Raw genomic sequence first — 20,846 nt, forward strand, 5'->3', positions numbered from 1 at the left:
AGAACTTTATTTTACAGAGATGGAGGCGGAATTTAGGAGGGGTTGTTTTCAACAATAGTCCATTGGAGAAAAAAAGATTCCGGGGTGCTGAGAGTTTATTTTTGACTGAGTTGCAGGGGTGATTTATTCCTTTTTTTTTTTTTTTAATTTATTTGTAACGTTTATTTATTTTTGAGAGAGAGAGAGAGAGAGACAGAGCGTGAGCAGGGGAGGGGCAGAGAGAGAGGGGGCACAGAATCCGAAGCAGCTCCAGGCTCCGAGCTGTCAGCACAGAGCCCCATGCGGGGCTCGAACCCCCGAACCTTGAGATCATGACCTGAGGGGAAGTCGGAGGCTTAACCCCCTGAGCTAGCCAGGCGCCCCGAGGGGTGATTTATTCTTATATCATATTATCTTCGTATTCTTATTCAATGCACATCTTGCCCTAGTGGGGCTTTATGTTTATTCATTTTTGAGAAAGAGAGCGTGAGTAGGGGAGGAGCAGAGAGACGGAGACATGCAGCGTCAGCACAGAGCCCGACGCTGGGCTCGAACTCACAAACCGCGAGATCACGACCTGAGCCGAAGTCGGAGGCTCAACCGACTGAACCACCCAGGTGTCCCTCCCTATTGGGGCTTTTACTTGATGATTCTTTCTTGGAGATTATTCTTCTATTGAAATGTAATTGACAGTTGTATTGGAGTCTGTAATTGGCAATCCCGCCTGTAATGGAGGTTGAGTGACAGGTCCCACTTCGACCTCCTGACTCCACTTTAGTGAGGTTTCCCTTCATTAATTTTTACAAGACAGTTTTTCACTCTTAGTGTAGACATTTACAGATATAGATCTCCCTCTAAACACTGCTTCTGCTCTATTGCATAACTTTTTATTTATTTATTTAAAAAAATTTTTTTAATATTTATTTTTGAGAGAGAGACAGAGACAGAGTGCGAGCAGGGGAGGAGCCGAGAGGGAGGGAGACACAGAATCCGAAGCAGACTCCAGGCTCCGAGCTGTCAGCACAGAGCCCGTCGCGGGGCTCAAACCAACAATGAGATCATGACCTGAGCCGAAGTCGGACACAACCGACTGAGCCACCCAGCGCCCCTCTATTGTGTAACTTTTTATATGTGTGCCTTCATTTGCATTCATCTCAAAGTATTTCTCAGATTTCCCTTTTGATTTCTTACACCCTGAAAGCTACAAACCATTGTTGACAGAAATTAAAGAAGATTTAAATAAATGAGGAAAATCCCATGTTCGTGGTTTGGAAGACTTAACCTTGTGAAGGTGGCAATACTCCTTACCCGATCTAGATGTACATAAAAATAAGTTTCAGGCATATGAAAGACCGAAATATGAAAGGAAAATCTGTATAAACCTTTTAGAAGATGGGAAAATATATTCACAGTCTTCTGTGGGGAAGAGTTTCTTTAGGCACAAAAAGCACTCATTATAAAGGAAAAGAGTGACACCATGAAGATATCACAAGAGACAAAATCCAAACATTGACAACACCAATTGTTGATAAAAAATGTGGAACAGCAGGAATTCTCCCTGGCTGCTGGTGGAAATGAAGGGTGGTGGTGCGGCCGCTCTGGAAGACAGTTTGGCAGTTTCTTAGGAAACTAAACACATGATCCAGCAATCATGCTCCCTGGTGTTTATTCAAATGAGTTGAAAATTTACATACACAAAAATCTGCACATAGATATTTATAGCAGCTTTATTCGCAATTGCCAAACTTGGAAGCAACCAAGGTGTCCTTCGGTGGGGTGAATGGATACACATTCTGTGATGCATCCCTACCGGCGATATTATTCAGCAATAAAAAGTATGAGCTATCAGGGTGCCCGGGGGGCTCAGAGGGTTGAGCGTCCAACTTGGCTCAGGTCACGGTCTCACAGTTTGTGGGTTGGAGCCCCGCGTGGGGCTCTGTGCTGACAGCTTGGAGCCTGGAGCCTGCTTCGGATTCTGTGTCTCCCTCTCTCTCTGCCCCTCCCCACTCACGCTCTGTCTCTCTCTCTCTCAAAAATAAACATTAATAAATAAATAAATAAATAAATAAATAAATAAATAAATAAATAAAAGGGTAACTCTATACCCAACGTGGGGCTCAAACTCATGATTCTGAGATCCAGGGTCAAACGTTACACCAACTCAACCAGGGGGCACCCCATCTATTCATCTATCGATGGACACGGGCTGCTTCCATATCTTGGCTATTCTTGTTTTGTTTTGTTTTGTTTTTTTAATTTGATTTGAGAGAGAGAGAGAACGAACGGGGGACAGAAAGAGAAGGGGTCAGAAGATCTGATGCGGGGCTCTGCGCTGACAGCAGAGAGCCCCATGTGGGGCTCAAACTCAGGAACCGTGAGACCATGACCTGAGCAAAAGTCAGACACCCAACCGGCTGAGCCACCGAGGTGCTCTTAGTTTCTTTTTAGTAGTCTCCACACCCAACATGGGGCTTGAACTCACAACCCTGAGACCATGAGTTGCATGCTCTACCAACTGAGCTCTGCCAGACATGCATCTTGGCTATTGTATATAATGCTGCAATAAACTTAGGGGTGCATTTATCTTTTTAAGTGAGTATATTCATTTTCTTTGGGTAAATACCCAGCGGTGGATGTATGGGATCACATTAATTTTAGGGGGGGAAACTCCATACTGTTTTTTTTTTAAGTTTGTTTATTCATTTTGAGAGAGACAGAGAGAGCATGCATGGGAGGGGCAGAGAGAGAGAGAGAGAGGGAGAATCGCAGGCAGCCTCCAGCATCAGCACAGAGCCCAACACGGGGCTTGATCCCATGAACCATGAGATTGTGACCTGAGCCAAAACCAACAGTTGGACACCTAACCATCTGAGCCACCCAGGCGCCCCTCCATACTGTTTTCCACACTGACTGCGTCAGTTTGCATTCCAGCCAACAGTGCACGAGGGTTCCCTTGTCTCCACATCCTCATCAACACTTATTATTTCTTGTCTTTTTGATTCTGGCCATTCTGATAGGTGTGAGAAGATATCTCACTGTAGTTTTAATTAGTATTTCCCTGATGATGAATGATGTTGGGCACCTTTTCATGTGTCTGTTGCCCAGCTGTATGCCTTCCTTGGAAAACTGTCTATTCAGGTCCTCTGCCCATTTTTAAATCCGATTATTATTATTATAAGTTTTTTGGTATTGAGTTGTATAAATTCTTTTTTTCTTCAAGTTTATTTGAGAGAGAGTGAGAGAGCACGGGTGAGGCAGAGGGGCAGAGAGAGAGGGACAGAGAATCCCAAGCAGCCTCTGCACTGTCAGCGCAGAGCCTGATGTGGGGCTCGATCACCAGACCATGAGATCATGACCTGAGCCGAAGTCAAGAGTTGGATGCTTAACCGACTGAGCCCCCCAGGTGCCCCTAAATTCTTCATATATTTTGGATATTAACCTCTTATCAGATATGTCATTTGCAAATATCTTCTCTCATTCAGTAGATTGTCTTGTTGTCATGTTGATGTTTTAGTCTGCTGTGCAAAAGCTTTTTATTTTGGTGTGGTCTCAATCGTTTATTTTTGCTTTTATTTCCCTCACTCGCAGAGACAGATCTAGAAAAATGTTGCTACGGCTGACGTCAAAGAAATTACTGCCTGTGTTCTCTTCTAGGAGCTTTTTGGTTTCGCATCTCACATTTAGGTCTTTAATCCATTTTGAGTTTGTGTGTGGGGTAAGAAAGTGGTCCAGGTTCATTCCTGTGCATACAGCTGTCCAGTTTTCCCAGCACCATTTATTGAAAATGTTATCTTTACCCCGTTGTATATTTTTGCCTCCTTTTGTTGTAGATTAGTTGACCATACAAGCATGGGTTTATTTCCGGGCTTTCTATTCCATTTCATTGGTGTATGCATCTATTTTTGTCAGCATCATACCATTTGAACCAAAAAAGACCCTGAGGGGCCAAAGTAATCTTAAGCGAGGGGAGGGGTGCCTGGGTGGCTCAGTTGGTTAAGCGTCCGACTCTTGATTTCAGCTCAGGTCATGATTTCAGTTTGTGAGTTGGAGCCCTGCCCTGAGCTCCGCGATGACATTGTGGAGCCTACTTGAGATTCCGTCTCTCTCCCTCTCTCTCTGCCCTTCCCCTGGTCACACACTCTCTCTGTCTCTCAAAATAAAGAAATAAACTTAAAAAAAAAAAGAAAGAAAGAAGAAGGCAGGAGATATCACCATCTGAGATCTCAAGATATACCTCAAAGTGGTAATAACAATAACAATATAATTAAATATATTTATTATTGTTACTGTATGTGTTAAGAAAACATCTATCTTTTTAGCATTTCTTATCATTCTAATTTTCTGGCAACACCCTATTCACTTTCTTTTATTTGAAAATGTCTTTATTTGGGCTATTCTTTTTTTTAGAGTTTATTTATGTTTTTAGCGATCTCTGCACCCAACATGGGGCTTAAAATCACAACCCTGAGATCAAGAGTTGCACGCTCCACCGACTGAGCCAGCCAGGCACCCCTGTTTTATCTATTCTTAAAGGATATTTTTGCTAGATATAGAGCTTTGGGTTGACAAGAGTGTTTTTCCCTGTTTCCCTGTTTTCCCCTGTGTTTTGTCCTGCATTGTTTCTGACTTCTGAGAAGTTATCTATTATTCAAACTGCCTTCCCTTGAATGCCATTCTTCTGGCTGCTTTCAATATTTTCCGCTCTACTTTGCTTTCCATAGTTGTGCCTGGGTGTGGTTTTCTTTGTATTCATTCTTCTCGTGGTCACTGAGCTGCTTGAATCTGGAAAAGTAACGTCTTTTACCAAATTTGAGAATTTGGGGCTATTAGTTTTTCACATTTTTTTTCTGCCTCCTTCTCTCTTTCCACTCCTCTTAGGACTCCAACACTTTTTAAAAATTTTATTAGTTTTTTAAAGGCTTTATTTTTAAGTAGCCTCTACACCCAACGTGGGCTCGAACTCACAACCCCAAGACCAAGAGTGGCACATGCCACTGACTGAGCCAGCCAGGAGGCCCTTGGGATTCCAGCTTGGGAGATGTCAACGCCCCCCGCCCCCCCTTTGCCCCTGTTCCAGCGGCCTGCCGCAGGCAGGAACCAGGAAAAGGGGGCTCCTTCTCCCAGGAGGGCCCCCTGCTAGCCTTGCCTCCATCTGTAGCTCAGGGAAACTGAGGAGGAGTGCCAAGGGGAGCCCTCAAACCAGGGCACAACTCTTGGTTCCTCCTGCCCTGTCCCCCTCTGCACCTTAGAAGGGGACCAAGAATTCACTCTGGTTACCTGCCCCAGTGCACTTGGGTTTCCTCCCAGGTTCACTGTAGGCCAAGAGCCTGAGGACATGGCCTGTGCCCTTCATCTTCCTGTTCAGGGGTGTCCAACGCCCTAGACAGGAGGTGTTCATTTGCCCAGATAAAATGGGAATAAATAAGAATCACCTGCAGAACTTTAAAACAATAAAAATAAAAACAAAAACTAACATTTATTTATACACAATTTTAAGAGTATGTACTTCCTACTTTCTTGGTTGGAAAACGATTTTTCTAATAACAGATGGTATTTGAACTGAAAAAAAAAACAACAACAACAACTTCATCTTGCTGGTAAGATATTCAAAATTCTTATGTTGTTCCCAAAACTTTCGGGTAAACTATTCCTGTGAAACCCAGATGTCTGGGCCCCCGGGTCCAGTTTATGCTGACAAGCTGGGGTGGGCACAGAGACAAGAAGGAAGCGTGACTGCACCCCAGACCAGAGGGTTGACCCCGCTCCTGCCTCTAGGTGACCTGCCATGGGGTGGCGTGAAGGGAGGCCAGGGACACACAGAGTGGGGAGCGCCTCCTGACCTGATGTCTTCACAGGCCCTCCTACACAGGAGGCACTTGGAGGAGGGACCCATGCGGGTTCTGGAAGACAGGCAGGATGGAAGAGAGCAGCCAGGGTGTCTGAGGACCTCAAGCATCCCCACCGTGTGTGCAGGGCTGAGCACCTGCCTCTAGCTGCAAGGGAAGCCATGGGAGTGGAGGCCAGATGTCAGCAGTACCACCTGCCTGCAACCACCATGAAGGGAGGAAGAGAGGAAGGGAGGAAGGATGGGAGGAAGGAAGGAAGAGAAGTGAGAAAGGGAGGGGAAAAGGAAGGAAGAGAAAAAGTGAGGGAGGGAGGGAGGGAGGGAGGGAAAAAGGAAGGAGGAGAAGTGAGGGAGGAAGGCAGGCAGGGGGCGGTGATGGGAGACAGCTGGCTGTACCTCCTCCCCCCCACTGGGTGGGTCTTGAGGCCCATCCTCAAAATCCAGGTGCTGCAGCCCTTCCTCTCATTATTTGAATAAAATTGAATTATAGGTGTTTTTTTCCTTCTGTTAAGTTTTGGCATTTTTATCCAAAGCAAAGATCATAATGCTTGTTGTGGCCAGACGCAGGCTGTGTGAGAGAAAGACTCCCCTCTACTGCCCCTCTGCCTTCCCCTCTGTGTGAGTAGACAGCGGTCCACTCCATCCACACTCACAGAGCTGGCAAGAGGACCCGAGAGCTTTCCGGTCCGGAAATGGGATGTATCCGTGTTATCCAGCCACTGGATTTTTCCACTCCGTCAATATTCCTGCAGAGGTCCCATAGACCAGAACAAAACTTGTGCGGAAATTCATACACTTCTGTGTCATAATCTGCCACGGGTGAGTAGAGTCACACAGCTCTCAAGCTCCTGCCAGTACACAGCCTTGTGCAGTCAACTCCCTGGGTGTCTGTCCTTAGGCTCCTGTGTTTTTGTTACATTTTAATGCTGCCACAGTAACCTTCAAAAGGTTGAGGCAGCGTGCACTCCCTTGGGCGCCACGCAAGGCATCCAGAGAGAGCTGCCGGTCTGCTTTTGACAGGTATCTTGTTTTCGTGTGAAAACTACTCGAGCAGTTCCCTGCCCGCCAGAGCTTCTGAACGGCCTGTGCTGGACTCTGGCAACTCCTCTCACCTTCAACTGTATAAAGCATGAGTCTGTTTTTCTTTTGGTTTCAATGTGTAAATTGCCTATCTTAGGTATAATAACCCTTTATCATATGGATGGCACATATAATCTCCCATTTGTCTTTTGACTTGATGACTCTTATCCTACTTTTTACTTTCACAGTTTTTATTCTTACATAACAGTTTTAAAAAGTAACCTCTACCCCCAAAGTGGGACTCGAACTCACAACCCAGAGATCAAGAGTCAAGTGCTCGGGGCACCTGGGTGGCTCAGTTGGTTAAGCATCCAGCTCTTGATTTGGTCACAGGTCATGATCTCATAGTTCCTGAGGTCTAGTCTGCTTGGGATTCTCTCTGTTTCCCCTCTCTCTCTGCCCCTCCTCCCCTCACTCTCAAAAAAAAAAAAAAAAAAAAAAAAAAAAAGAAAAGAAGAGAAGAGAAAAGAAAAGAAAAGAAAAGAGTCCTGTGTTCTACGGACTGAGCCACCTAGGTGCCCCTACTTACATAACATTTTTATAAAAATAAACAATGATTTTTTTAAAATTTTTCTAAATGTTTACTTATTTTGAGAGACAGAGAACAAGTGGGGGAAGGGCAGAGAGAGAGAAGGAGAGAATCCCAAGCAGGCTCTGAGCTGTCAGTGCAGAGCCAGATGCAGGGCTCCAACCCATGAACTAACCGTGAGATCATGATCTGAGCTGAAATCAAGAGTGGGCCACCCGGGTGCCCCTTTTACATAACATTTTTTTTTTAATTTTATTATTTTTTTTAATTTTTATTATTTAAAAAAAATTTTTTTAATGTTTATTTATTTTTGAGACAGGGAGAGACAGAGTATGAACGGGGGAGGGTCAGAGAGAGAGGGAGACACAGAATCCGAAACAGGCTCCAGGCTCTGAGCTGTCAGCACAGAGCCCGATGCAGGGCTCGAACTCACGGACTGTGAGATCATGACCTGAGCCGAAGTCGGACGCTTAACTGACTGAGCCACCCAGATGCCCCACATAACATTTTTAAAAAGTAGTCAAACGAGTAACTTTTCCTTCATGATTCCCCAATTTCCTGTCCATGTTGCTTAATTATTTCCCACCCTTTTATTCTAAGGGCTGTGTTCTAAGTCCCTTAGAATTAATTTTTCTGTGTGATTTGAGGCGGAATACAAGAGCCCCTCTCGGGACAGGACCCTTTGCGGTGGGGGCCTCAGCTTCCTGTCTTTAAACTGAAGCCCTCTGAGGTGGGTCCTAGGGTTCTTCCCACTGCTAATGCTTTGGTACTTAGCACAGATCTCCTGACTCCAGCCCAGGGCTCCAGGTCTGTCTACAAACTCACTTGCCCCCAGGCACAGCACTGGGACAGGGTATCTGTCACGTCCCCTCCTACCTGTGGAGCCTCATACCGCAGTGACACAGTCAGGGGAGGCCCCCGGAGTGCATAGCCCAGCCCAGGACAGGAACAGCCTCCAGTGCTCAGTGCTGACCACAGCTGCTGTCCCAGCACGACTGACCCTGGGTCAGCACAGTGCTTGAAATCACGGCTCAGCAAAATCCCAGAATTGACCTCTGTCCCTTTAAATTGAGAACGGCCAGGGGTGAGGAGGGCTCAGCCTAGATCCCAAAGGAACAAAGAGTCTCTTTGATGGCTTCACACCTTGGCCTTTGTCCTCCCTGGGTCTCCACTCTCCACTCCACTTTCCAGCTTTCTGCGGTCAGTTTCTTCCTCCCTCCCTTCTTTAAACTCTCAACAACTCCCAACCCCCTGTCCCCAGCAGTACAAAATGCAAAAGATACAAACAGGTAAAGCCCCTCCTTCCAACCCTTGGCCATCAGGCTCCCTCCCTCAGAGTCATTCAGCATAACCTGCTGCCCGATGCATTCTATGCCTTTGGTGCATGCAAATTAAAACCATTTTCCTACAAATACGGTAGCTTTCTGGACACATTGTTCTGCCCTTTTCTTTTATCAGCTAAAGGTGAGTCAGGTAGACCACCCCCAATCAGTACACAGAGCTTCCTGGTTTTCCTCTCACAGCCACACCGTATCAGGGTTTGGACAGTGATGTGTTCGTGGTTTGAATACGCCATTCCCTAATGAGCAATACCCGTCTGTGTACTGAACCATATGCGGCCTCACACTGTGTGATCACCTCTGCAGGGAAGGCGCACAAAGGTGACCGAGGCAAAGCTGTGTGCTCTTGTCACTCTGGTAGCTGAGTCCAGAGGCTTCTGGAAGCTGTCACTGCCGCTCACTGAATACAGGGATGACTGTGGGGCCACAATCTCACCCTGCCAGGTGATCAAACTTTTTCAACTCTGCAGGTTTGTTGGGTATAAATAAGACAGGCATCTAGGTGCTTTTCGATTTGCATTTCTTTAAGGAGGGAGGTTGGAGCCCAGTCCTGTTCATTTGCATACCCTTTCCAGGAGGGTCCTTGGATTTATTGGAGGGTGGCACTTTGTTAGTGATTTGTAGGGGCTCTGCGTTATTAAACTCTTTGTTGTCAATCGTATTAAGATTGGCCCTTTGCGATCGGAGTTGCAAGCCTGTCCTTCCCAATTCGTGGATTGTTTTTTTGACCTTGCTTAACGCAGTTTTGCTCCGCCGAAAGCTTTGAAAGCTTTGGTTTCAGGTAGTTGAATTTCTCAGTCTGCTTCTGGTCTTCGGGTTGGAGGTCATGTTCAGAAATGCCTTCCCTTCCACGGGACTCTGAAAAACTTCCCCCAAGTTTCTTCTAGCCTCTCCATCTTTCTTTTTAATGCCTAAATCTAACTTGTTTGGAATCTAAGCCAATGTGAAGGGTGAGGGGTGAATCCCACTCACTGATGTGAATCGCCACCTTAGAGTCCGAAATTCCCACATGTACACGAAGCCTTTTCATCTTTCCATAAAAGTTTTCTTCACACACACTTGTAGCGGCTTCCTGGTGTGAAGGGCGACCCTTGTAGCCGCTTCAAGGGCAGGAAGGCCTGGCCTGGGGAGCCCAGCTCTGAGCAGCTGGAGGCGAAGAGTCAAGGCCCACGGAGGCAGAAAGGCGCGCAGGACTCCCCTCTTGGTGGGCGCGAGTTTCCGCCTGCTTCCTGCGCGCCGGGCCCCGCGGCCCACATCGCGCATCTCCCCCCTCAGGGTTCAGGGAACCCAGACACGCGTAGCCTGGACCCCTAGAAACTGCAGGAAGCATTTGCGCCCCCCCCCCACCCCTGCCCGCCGCGCGTTCCAATTCACGTCCTGCCACTTTCCCTTCTGAATCCCTGGGTCCTGCCCTCTGCCCCCCCGCCCCGTGCCCCTTAGGTCCCATGTCCCCGCGCGCCCACCGTCCCACGTCCCCCTCGCGTCCTCCTTCCCACGTCTCCAGCGCCCCCTCGGTCCCACGTTCCCCGCGTCCCCTCCTTCCCACGTCCCCGTGCCCCCTCGGTCCCACGTCCCCGCGCGTCCTCCGTCCCTCGTCCCCCGCGTCTTCTCCGTCCCACGTCCCCGTGCCCCCTCGGTCTGACGCACGTCCCCCGCGCCTTCTCCTTCCCACGTCCCCAGTGTCCCCTCAGTCCCACGTCCCCCGCGCCTCCTCGGTCCCACGTCCTTCGCGTCCCCTCGGCCCCACGTCCCCCGCGCCCCCTCCTTCCCTCCTTCCCACGTCCCCCTGCCCCCTCGGTCCCTCGTCCCCCGCGTCCTCTCCGTCCCACGTCCCCGTGCCCCCTCGGTCTGACGCACGTCCCCCGCGCCTTCTCCTTCCCACGTCCCCAGCGTCCCCTCAGTCCCACGTCCCCCGCGCCTCCTCGGTCCCACGTCCCCCGCGCGCCCTCCGTCCCACGTCCGCCGCGCGCCCCACTCGGTCCCGCTCCAGCCCTCTGCCCGCCCACCCGTGTCCCCTCGGTCCTCTGCCCCCGCGCGCCCCCTCCCTCCCGCGACTCCCCCGCGCCCTCGGTCCCACGTCCCCCGCGCGCCCCGCGTGACCCTCCACCCTATCTCGCCCTGCCTCCCGCATCTGCGCGCACGGCCGTGGGTCGGCGTTCCCCTAAGTCGGCGACCTCCCCCAGCGCCCCCTCCGTCCCCACGTTGCCCTCCGCCCGCCTCGGCCCCCAGCCCGCATCCTTTCTGCGACCCCGGTCCTCGGGTCCGGCTCGGGCAGGGCACCCGCGGGGCGGGGCCTCGCAGGCGGAAGTGCCCGGGGCGCCGGCGGCTGGGACCGGCCGGGACGATGGGAGCCCGGGGCAGAAGCGGCGGCGGGGGCCGCAGTGGCGGCGGAGGCTGCCCGGGCGGCGGCGGGGGCGGGCGGCCGGGGACGCGGTCCGGTTAGCGCCGGGCCGAGCGCGGAGCCATGGGCCGGGCTGGGACCGGGACCCGGGGCGCGGCGGTGGCGGTGGCGGGGCTGCTGCTGCTGCTGCTGCTCGCTGGGGCCCCGCCTGCGGCTGCCGGCGACAGCAAGAAGAGCGGTGAGCCGGCGCGGACCCGAGGGCGCCGTGGGGCGGGGGGAGGCGGGGGGCGGCCGGCGGCAGCCGGGAAGGGGGCGGGGTCGGGATTGTGACTCACCTGGGGTCGCCTGTGCGCTCACCTGGCGCGGGCCCGGGGCCCAGGTCCCCACGCCGGGCTGGGAGCTAAGGACAAGCCCTTGTGAGCATCCCCTGGTGGGCAGTCGGGGTGGCAAGGACGCCAGCGCCCCCTGCACTGTCCCCAGGGCCGGGTTCGGCCAGACGGGCCCCTCGTAGTGCGCTCTCCCTTTCTGCTTCCTCCCAACGCCTTTCGGTAGGGCACGACTGCCGCGCGGAGGGACGCGGAGGTGGAGGGGTGCAGGGGGACTCAACCCAGGGTCTAGCCGCAAGGCCCGCTGGGAAGAAGGGCTGTGTGGTGGGATCCAGGGCCCCCATGTGGCCTCTGAGAAGGGCGGAGTTGGGAGAAAGTTGCTTAGACCCTGGAGTGGGGCCGCGTCTTCACCCCTCCCACGGCGACAAGTGCAGTGACTTTGAACACCTGGCACTGCTTCTTGGAGGCTGGCCTCCCCGGTGGACCTGAGGGGCCCGGTGGGCCAGGTGGTTCTGCCCCTCGAGAGTCCACACCCTGGGCCGAGCCCCCATAGACCTGGAGACGCTGCCCCTCCGACCCGCCTGAGATAAGACCCTGGGAGTGCCGAGTGGTCTCCCCTGACTGTGGCCTGGGTCTTCCTGAGGGCCGCTGGCTGGGCTGGCTGGGTTAGGGGGGCCCAGATGCCCCTCTGGGCAGCAGGTGGCTTATCCAGCACAGCCTGGAGCTCTCTCCCTCCACTCCCTGGCTCCCTGCCTCTACCCCCCTTCTCTGAAACCCTCCAAGCTCCTATTTCCTTGAGGGCTGTGCCTCCGGTTTCTGAGGTTGGCACAGCTTGAAATGAAAGGTGTTTTCCCCTGAGACTGGCCCCGGATTCAACTGCTCCATTGGATTGCATATTGTCACCCTCACATGCACCTTTTTCTCCATCCTGGGTTCAGGGCTGGATGAGGGCTCACTGGTGAGGGGCTTAGGGAGATGGAAAACTTGGGGCAGCCCCTCACCTCCCAGGCCTGCTGAGGGGGCAGGCAGCTGTGTGGCCCTGGCTTCTAGGGTCTGCGCACTGGGTCCCTGTCCTGCTTCAGAGTGTGTGGGTAGTGTGCCCTCACTTGGGTTCCCAGGACAGGCTCAGGGACTTTCTTTCCTTTCCCTGTAACCCTGTGTCCTTGGAGGGGACTGTGGGGCAGGGCTGGTGTGCATGAAGCCTGTGCTCCCTGATATCAGAGGTAATGTGCCAATCGCCTGGTGTTCAGCAAGATGAGTGCCTGGGTATCTTGGGAAGGGAGGTCGGGCTGTAGAGCTGGGGTGCTGAGGGGCTGGAAGGGTTCTGCTTCTTAGGGTGACCTTGAGCAGGTCTCATCTCTCATGCACCTGCTGAAACTTCAGAGCTACCAACTGCATTCCAGGTGTGCTCAGGCTGGCACCCCAGGGCTGGTGGGGGCCAGAAGGCCTTGCACTTTTAGGTCAAGGTACTGGGGACCCAGCTGGCTGCCTGTTTCTCTCAGGCCCCCTGGTCCTGAGATGGGGGTGGGGGCTGTCCTGCCTCAGCTCCCTAGCACTTTTCTCGGCCCCTCTCATCATGTTATCCTAAGGGCCACAGCCGCCTCAGGGGGAAGTTTGTGTTAGTTCAGTAGCTCCTGGCCTCCTAGCATTCAGGCCACAGACTGCTGGATGGGACCATGTGGCCAGCAGCCACATGGAAAGTCTGGAGCTCGTCCTGCATGGAGCCCACCTCTTCACACCCCACTGTGTGGAGCTCCTCTGGAACTCAGACTGACTTCGTAAGTGGGTTACTGTCTTTTCTTGAGGTGACTCCATGGGAAGGTCAGCAGGCTGGCAGAAGGGTTGGTCACCTGGCCCCCTGACCTGCTCCTCCAGCTTACCTTGAGGGGCCCGGCCTGCTCTGCTGGGGTGGTGTCAGCCAGCCACTCTCCTGGTGGGGCAGAGAGAGGTCAGCTTGGAGGAGAGGAAGCCACACCCTACTGTGTCCACAGTGCATTTCTTCCAGAAGCACTTTAATATCCATTAACTTTGGAGGGCAGGGCACCTGAGGGGGGGTGGTGCCATCCACCTCAGCCAACTCACCAGGAAGCTGGAACCCAGAGAAAGGAAGGGACACTCAAGGTCACAGGAGGCATGAGGTCTGAGCTGCTGCTGGGCCTGGACTCCCCGGCATGCAACCCGGGCGCCTCATGGCTGGACCCCACATCTGCTTGGCTGCCCCCAAGAGCACAGAGAACACCCAGGGTGGGAACCCCAAGAGGGAGGGTTTGGGGGGCACCATTCATGGTGTCGGGCACCGGTCCTGGTGCAGGTTGTACTCAGTGAGTGGACACTCCCAGGAGGGGCCTAGTCTAGGCTGGAGCCTCAGGCCTCTGTGCCGAGCCCCCGGACACGGAGCCAGTCCTCGAAAGTTTGGTGTGACACCAGCTGAGTGTCAGTGCACATGTGTAGAGGGGGGAGGGCAGGGGAGCCAGGGAGCCACCGTGGTGGAGACCTGAGAGGTGTTCCGAGGGTGGGCACAGGGGCGCCCCAGGCCGGGGCCGCAGGCAGTCTGCTGCCAGGGGCCCCTGCCTTGTCCGTGCCACTCTGCATGGACACACGCCTACTAGACCATGGGAACCAGCTGCCCCCTCTCTGTCTTCACGGCTGGCCAGGCTTCCGGTCCAGGGTTCCCCTCCCCCCAGGGTCTCCGCTTGCCACCTCTCTGGGTTGGTGGGGATTCAGGCTCAAGTCATCATGGGCCTGCACAGGTGGCCAGCCTCCAGACTTGAATCCCCTCACCTGTCAGGTGCAACCACGGCAGGCCCCACAGGCTCCACAGAACGGGGCAGGGAGGATCCGAGGAGGTGGGGGACCATCCCGGTATCCGGTGCCCGGGGCGGATGTGAGGCTGGGGCTGGGCTCCCACCCCAAACACTCCCCACGTCCCTCAGCCTCCACCTCTTGGCCCCAGACCTGCCAGGGCTGCAGTGTGAGGGGGACTGAGTGAGGCCATGACAGCGTGCAGAAGGTGGGGGTCGGGGGACAGGCAGGATGAGGCCTGTCCTGCTCCTAAGGTCTGAGGCATTTGGGATGACGTGCTGGGGGACTCGTTCTGGAAGGTGCTGCAGTGATAAGGGGTGCCCGGTGGGCGGGATGTGGGTGGTCTGGGCAGAGGTGGCAGAGAAATGGCTTCAGGGTCAGAGCCCGAGCCGCGGAGAGATGGATGGCGGGGGTGGAGACGTTGGATGCGTGGAAGCTGAGTGGGAGTGTGATGGCAGAGGGACACCTCGTGAGTCCCGGGCCCCTGCCGAGCGAGAGCCAGCCGCCGGGGCTGCCGGGGACAGCGAGAGGTCGGAGTCAGCGCGCCGGGCGCCTGTCGCGGCCTCCGTGAGGACGTGGGGGCCTGGCCTGGCTGACGGCGCCGTGTCCCCGCAGACGTCAGGCTGGTGTCGGAGCAGTTCTCGCAGTCCCCACAGAAGCTGTCTTTCTACAGCTGGTACGGAAGCGCCAGGCTCTTCCACTTCCGCGTGCCCCCGGACACCGTGCTGCTGCGCTGGCTGCTGCAAGTGTCCCGGGGCGGCGGCCCTGCGTGCACCGACGTGGAGATCACTGTGTAGGTGCCCGCCCGCCCGCCCGCCCGCCTGCCCGCCCAGGCTCTCCCAGGCTCCCCCAGGCTCCACGCCCGACGCCTGTCCTGCTCTCCCTGCCTCCAGGTACTTCCGTTATGGCGCCCCTCCCGTCATCAACCCTCTGGACACCAGCTTCCCCGCCAACACCTCCGTGCAGCCCTCCTTCCTCATCAAGATGCTGCAGAGCAACGCGTCCGTCAACATCTCCCACCCAGCACCCGGGGACTGGTTTGTGGCCGCCCACCTGCCGCCCTCATCCCAGAAGATTGAGGTGAAGGTAAGGGGGCTGCCTTCCGGCGGTGGGGGGACAGGACCCTCAGTGCATGAGTGCCCAGTGGCCGTCATTGCCCTCCTCAGGGCAGACTTCTCTCTGGGTTCTGCTGCCCTGCTCTGGTCCAGTCCTGCCTGCCCCCTGTTCCACACCTGGGCCCTCTGGTCTGGCTCTGACCGCCCCATGTCTGCCTTTTCTTTTCCCCCGAACTTCACTCTCTCCCTAGGGTTTTGTGCCCACCTGTGCCTACATCTTCCAGCCGGACATGCTTGTCCTGCGGGCAGTCGAGGTGTTCATCCTGGAGCCTGATGTCCCCCTTCCACAGACTCTCCTGTCCCACCCCAGCTACCTCAAGTGAGTGGGGCCCTTGGGGAGGCCGAGCCTCCAGGTTGGGTAGAGTGGGTGCTCCCACCATCCTCAGTGTGTGGGCCTGGGTCTCGGGGCCGGATGCCCAGCCCCCTTTGGGCAACATCCCGAGTGAGAGTGACACAGGAGGGCGCTGGGGGCCACAGGGCCTGAGCGAGAACGCATCCCCTTGGCCGCAGAATCTTCATCCCTGAGAATACCCGGGAGCTGCGGCTGGAGCTGCAGGGCTGTGTGACCAACGGGAGTCTGGGCTGCCCTGTTCGCCTTACTGTGGGCTCGGCCACCCTGCCCAGGAACTTCCAGAAGGTGCTCACGTGTGTTAGCCCCAGTTGGGCCTGCCACCTGCTGTTGCCTTCGCCGCCCTGGGACCGGTGGCTGCAAGTGACAGCCAGGAGCCTGGCCGGGCCTCATGTGTCGGTGGCCTTCAGGGCTGTAGCTGCGCTCACAGGTGGGCTGCGTGGAGAGGGCAGGGTGCGGGTGACTCTGCCCCCTGCCACCATCCCCCGGGCCTTCCTGCGCCTGAGCCCCTTGTCCTCCTGACAGCTTGCAGGCCGTGGACCCTGAACTCCCAGCACCTCTTGCCGAGCGGCACAAACCAGAGCTGTAACGCCTCCGCTGGCCTGCTGCCCCCGAGCCCCGGCTCCCGTGGCCTGGGCAGGAGCAGCAGGCTGGGCAGCGGGCCCTTCTGCCTCATGAGCTACCCGGTCCTTCGAGAAGACATGGACGTGGTATCTGTACGCTTCCGGCCCGCGGACAGGGTCTCCATGCTGGTGCAGTCAGCCGTGCCCTCGGTTCTGCGGCTGCACCTCAACACTGGCATGGACAGCGGGGGCTCCCTCACCGTCTCCCTGCAGGCCAACCAGGTACCTTCGTCTGGGAGCGCCCCATGGCCTGGCTCAGCTCCGGGCTCACACCTGGCCGGGCTGAGGGACGCGGCTCAGGTCTTCCTGCGCTGACTTGGGCGCGGGGACGAGGTCAGCCTTTCAGGCAGCAAGATGACCCCAACGGGTGTTGGGGCAGAATAGGGGTTCTTTTTCAGGAAAGGAAGGCCTGTTCTATAGGCTGTATCTAAGGGAATGGGGCTGCGTGTGGGATCAGCCTGGGTGTCCGCAGGCCTGTAAGGAAGGGTCCCGGCGGGGCCCTGGGCCAGCAGGAGCCACAGACAATGGTGCCCAGCACCAGACAGAGTGGGAAATTTGGGCAGCTGCCCCGGGGCTGGGGCTGACTGTGCACGGCGTCTCCTTCCAGACCGCGGTCACCAACAACACCTTGGTCGTGGTCTGCGTGAATGCGGCCTCACCCTTCCTCAGCTTCAACACGTCGCTCAACTGCACTACAGGTACGGGCAGGCAGCATCTGCCAAGCAACCCAGGCCAGCCCCTCTGGCCACCTCTGATCACGCCTTCCCACTTCCCTACAGCCTTCTTCCAGGGCTACCCACTGTCTCTGAGCGCCTCATCACGCCAGGCCGACCTCGTCATCCCCTATCCAGAGACAGACAACTGGTACCTCTCCCTGCAGCTCGTATGCCCCGAGAGTCCTGAGTAAGTACACGCGGGGGCTACCGGCTGGGGCAGGCAGCTGGATCATTGCATCAGGACCATGCCTGGGGCTGCCCAGGTCCAAGTCTGGGAGTGACCAAGCTTTCTACAAGCCCCACGGGGTCAGTGGCCCTCTGGGGGTTGTGAAGGGTCCCTCTCCTCCATCTGGTCACTCTCCTTGCTGCAGCCCTGGGCATCAGGACACAAGGAGGGGTACCAGTCCAGGCACAGCCCTGGGAGACTGGGACTCAGGGGATAGCAATGGGGACAGGGCATCTCGGCCTCAGCAGAGCTCACAGCTGCCGACCTCTGAGGCTTGGAGCCTGGGGGCCTCGAGTCTGGGGTCGTGCGTCCGAGGGCCTGCTGGGAGCAGTGACAGGGGACTGGCTACCAGCTGTCAGCAGCTAGCCCTCCTGTGGCTCCTTCCTCACAGGGAGTGTGAGCAGACCTCGGTCCTCGTGGAGACCGCCTTGTACTTGGTGCCTTGCCTGAATGACTGTGGACCCTATGGCCAGTGTCTTCTGCTTCGCAGACACAGCTACTTGTATGCAGGCTGCAGCTGCAAGGCAGGTGAGCGCCAGGCCTGGGTGCTTCCAGACACTTTCTTTGTTAAGTTTATTGATTTATTTTGGGAGAGAGAGAGATAGCCTGAGTGGGGGAGGGGAGAGACAGAGAGGGAGAGAGAGAAAATCCCAAGCAGGCTCTACACTGTCAGCACCCAGCCCGACGCGGGGCTTGAACTGACAAACTGTGAGATGGTGACTCTAGCCAACATCAGGAGTCGGTCACTTAACCGACTTAGCCACCCGGGCGCCCCCACTTTTTTTTTTTAAAGTTTATTTATTTAAGTAATCTCTACACGTGGGGCTCAAACCCATGACCTTGAGATCAAGAGTTGCATGTTCCTCCGGCTGAGCCAGCCAGGCGCCCTGCCTGCAGACGTTTTCCCCTTGGCTTCTGAGCCCGGCGCCGTCCTCTGGGAGCCCACGTCAGCTCTGCCGCGGCTGGAGAGTGACCCTGCAGAACAAGTGCAAACGCCCCCTCCCCATTCCTACCATGTCTCCTCAATCCCCCCACAGGCACAGAGTGGCACCCCCAGAGATAGTGCTGCCTCCTGACCTTGGACTCCCCTGCCCACACCTGCCCTAGTCTGTCCCAGCCTGCTCCTGGGTGAGGAGGGGGCTTCTGTGCAGAGCTCTAGGTGAGGGTTACGCCCCGTCTCCTGGCCTCAGCCCCCTTGGCGTCGCATTGGCCCACAGGCTGGCGTGGGTGGAGCTGCACGGACAACAGCACAGCCCAGACGGCGGCCCAGCAGAGGGTGGCCACCCTCCTTCTCACCCTCAGCAACCTCATGTTCCTGGCTCCCATTGCCATCTCCGTGCACCGCCTCCTCCTGGTGGAGGCCTCCGTCTATGCCTACACCATGTTCTTCTCCACGGTAGGCTGGCCTCACTCCCCTGGGGACTTGGGCGGGGGCGGGGGAGGGGGGGGATGGGCTGCCGCTCACCGGCCTGCTCCGCAGTTCTACCACGCCTGTGACCAGCCCGGGGAGGCGGTGCTGTGCATCCTCAGCTATGACACATTGCAGTACTGCGACTTTCTGGGCTCTGGGGTGTCCATCTGGGTCACCATCCTCTGCATGGCGCGGCTGAAGGCGGCCTTGAAACATGTGAGTGGCTCCTGACCCCCGAGTCTGGGCTCCAGGGAAGCAGAGGCCTGGCATGCAGCACATTGAAGAAGATCCCAGAAAGCAGGCTCAGCTCTTAGAAACTTCTCATCTCTTGTGATGACCATTTGCCTGCTGGCAGAAGCTGCCGGTAGCGGTGAGGGGGCTGCTGCTTGGAGGCCGCCAGGGAAGAAAGGTGGTGGGCAGAGTGCAGTGAGGGCCCGAGCCGGTCTCTCCCAGAGCCCCATTCGGAGGGGAGGCCTAGAGCCCCACCCCTAGGCCAGACCTCCCCAATAAGCCCCAGCTCTGCTCCTGCAGTCCTTGGTGCTCGGGACATTTTGGGGACTTTTCTGCGTCAGCCGGCCCTGGCTGATAGAGACACGTGCCCCCGGTACCTTGCCTGGCCAAGTTTGTGCCTGAGAAATCCACCTGTGGACAGATCGGTGGGAGCGCGGGGTCCCGGCAATGCGCGAGCTGGACGAGAGGCCCCTCCCTCCCAGCCAGCAGAGCAGGACAGAGTGGGTCAGCAGCCTGAGCGGGGAGGGGGGCGGGGGGATGGCACACATGCCCGGTCCGCCTGTCCTGCTAGACCTTGTTCTCTCAGGAATGACTCTGGCTGAGGGTCCATGTGACCCTGCGGTCATCCCTGTGTCTTGCCCAGGTCCTGTTTCTCCTGGGCACACTGGTCTTCGCCATGTCCTTGCAGCTGGACCGCAGGGGTGCCTGGAATATGATGGGGCCTTGTCTCTTTGCCTTTGTGGTTATGGTCACCATGTGGGTAAGGAGCTGGGGCAGGTCCTGCCCAACCCCCTGGCCCGGGGGTGGGGGCGGGATTGGAGAGAATCGGGGCTCCCCACAGACTCTTTCTCTGGGGGAAGAGAGCCTGGCCCTTCGTTCTGGCCGTGTTTCTGGGCCTGGGCCCGAGTCCTGGCCTTGAGTCCTCTCCAAGCAGCCACACACGGCCCCACTGCCCAGACCCGGTGGGCCCCTGGGAACTGTGTCCACAGCCTCCTGTGCCGTCGCTCACGGGGCGGTTTCCTCCAGGTATACCGCTGCGGGCACCGGCGCCAGTGCTACCCGACCTCCTGGCAGCGCTGGGGCTTTTTCCTCCTGCCCGGCATCTCCATGGCCGCTGTGGCTGTGGCCATCTACACCTCTATGATGACCAGTGACAACTATTACTACACCCACAGCATCTGGCACATGCTGCTGGCGGGAAGTGCGGCCTTCCTGCTGCCGCCGCGAGAGGAGCACACCGAGCCCTGGGCCTGCTCGCAGAAGCTCACGTGCCGCTATCAGATCTGTAAGAGCCACCGAGAGGAGCTGTACGCGGTGACGTGACATGGCCGGCTCGGGGACGCCTGCGGCTGTGATGATGACCTCACTGGCCAGGGATATGACCGAAGAACGAGTCTGTCCAGACCGATTTCCAACTGAATAAAATTGCCCTGTGCACCCTTTTGCTTCCTCCTGGGGAGAGGACCACACCTCCCACCTGCCTTGTGCCTGCCAGGTGCTGGCTCCCGTGGCCCCTCCACAGGTCCCAGCTGGTGTCTGCAGGGGCCCCTGGGGCCTGGGCCTGGCTGCCTGGAGACCACAGGTACCATACAGGGCCAGGTTCTGTGTTCTTCTGGCGTAGAGATGCTTGGACATGTGGAGAAGGACTCCCCCATTGCCCCATTCCCCTGTGAGGTTGTGATGTGACACCCAAGGGGACAAGGGACACCTGAGCTCACCTCCCCCAGGCCCTGCCCCACTGGGCCTGGGAGCTGTGCCCTCCCTGCCTCCCTGATGCCAGCCTTCCTCAAGCATGGGGATGCTTCCCACCGATGCAGTAGTGTGGGGGGAGGTGTCCGTAGTCCCCAGGGAGCTGATGGGCACTGGGGCTGCCATGAGTGACATGGAGAGGCTGGCATTTGGCTGTCTGGTCCTGCCCTGCCCCTCCCTTTGG

At 56.2% G+C, this 20,846-nt stretch overlaps 1 protein-coding gene across 1 annotated transcript; it reads left to right on the plus strand.

Annotated features, from left to right (window-relative positions):
- Window positions 1-11,222: 11,222 nt before the first annotated feature.
- Window positions 11,223-20,350, plus strand: PGAP6 (post-glycosylphosphatidylinositol attachment to proteins 6). Its single transcript, XM_042971679.1, has 13 exons — window positions 11,223-11,352; window positions 14,858-15,035; window positions 15,136-15,328; window positions 15,549-15,676; window positions 15,868-16,136; window positions 16,232-16,551; window positions 16,937-17,027; window positions 17,109-17,232; window positions 17,663-17,799; window positions 18,489-18,667; window positions 18,752-18,898; window positions 19,557-19,673; window positions 19,940-20,350. The coding sequence occupies exons 1-13, from the start codon at window positions 11,238-11,240 to the stop codon at window positions 20,234-20,236; spliced, it is 2,295 nt and encodes a 764-aa protein (XP_042827613.1). The 5' UTR covers window positions 11,223-11,237; the 3' UTR covers window positions 20,237-20,350.
- The last annotated feature ends 496 nt before the right edge of the window (window positions 20,351-20,846 follow it).

The sequence above is a fragment of the Panthera tigris genome, chromosome E3 (assembly GCF_018350195.1).
Source record: "Panthera tigris isolate Pti1 chromosome E3, P.tigris_Pti1_mat1.1, whole genome shotgun sequence".
Taxonomy (NCBI): Eukaryota; Metazoa; Chordata; class Mammalia; order Carnivora; family Felidae; genus Panthera; species Panthera tigris.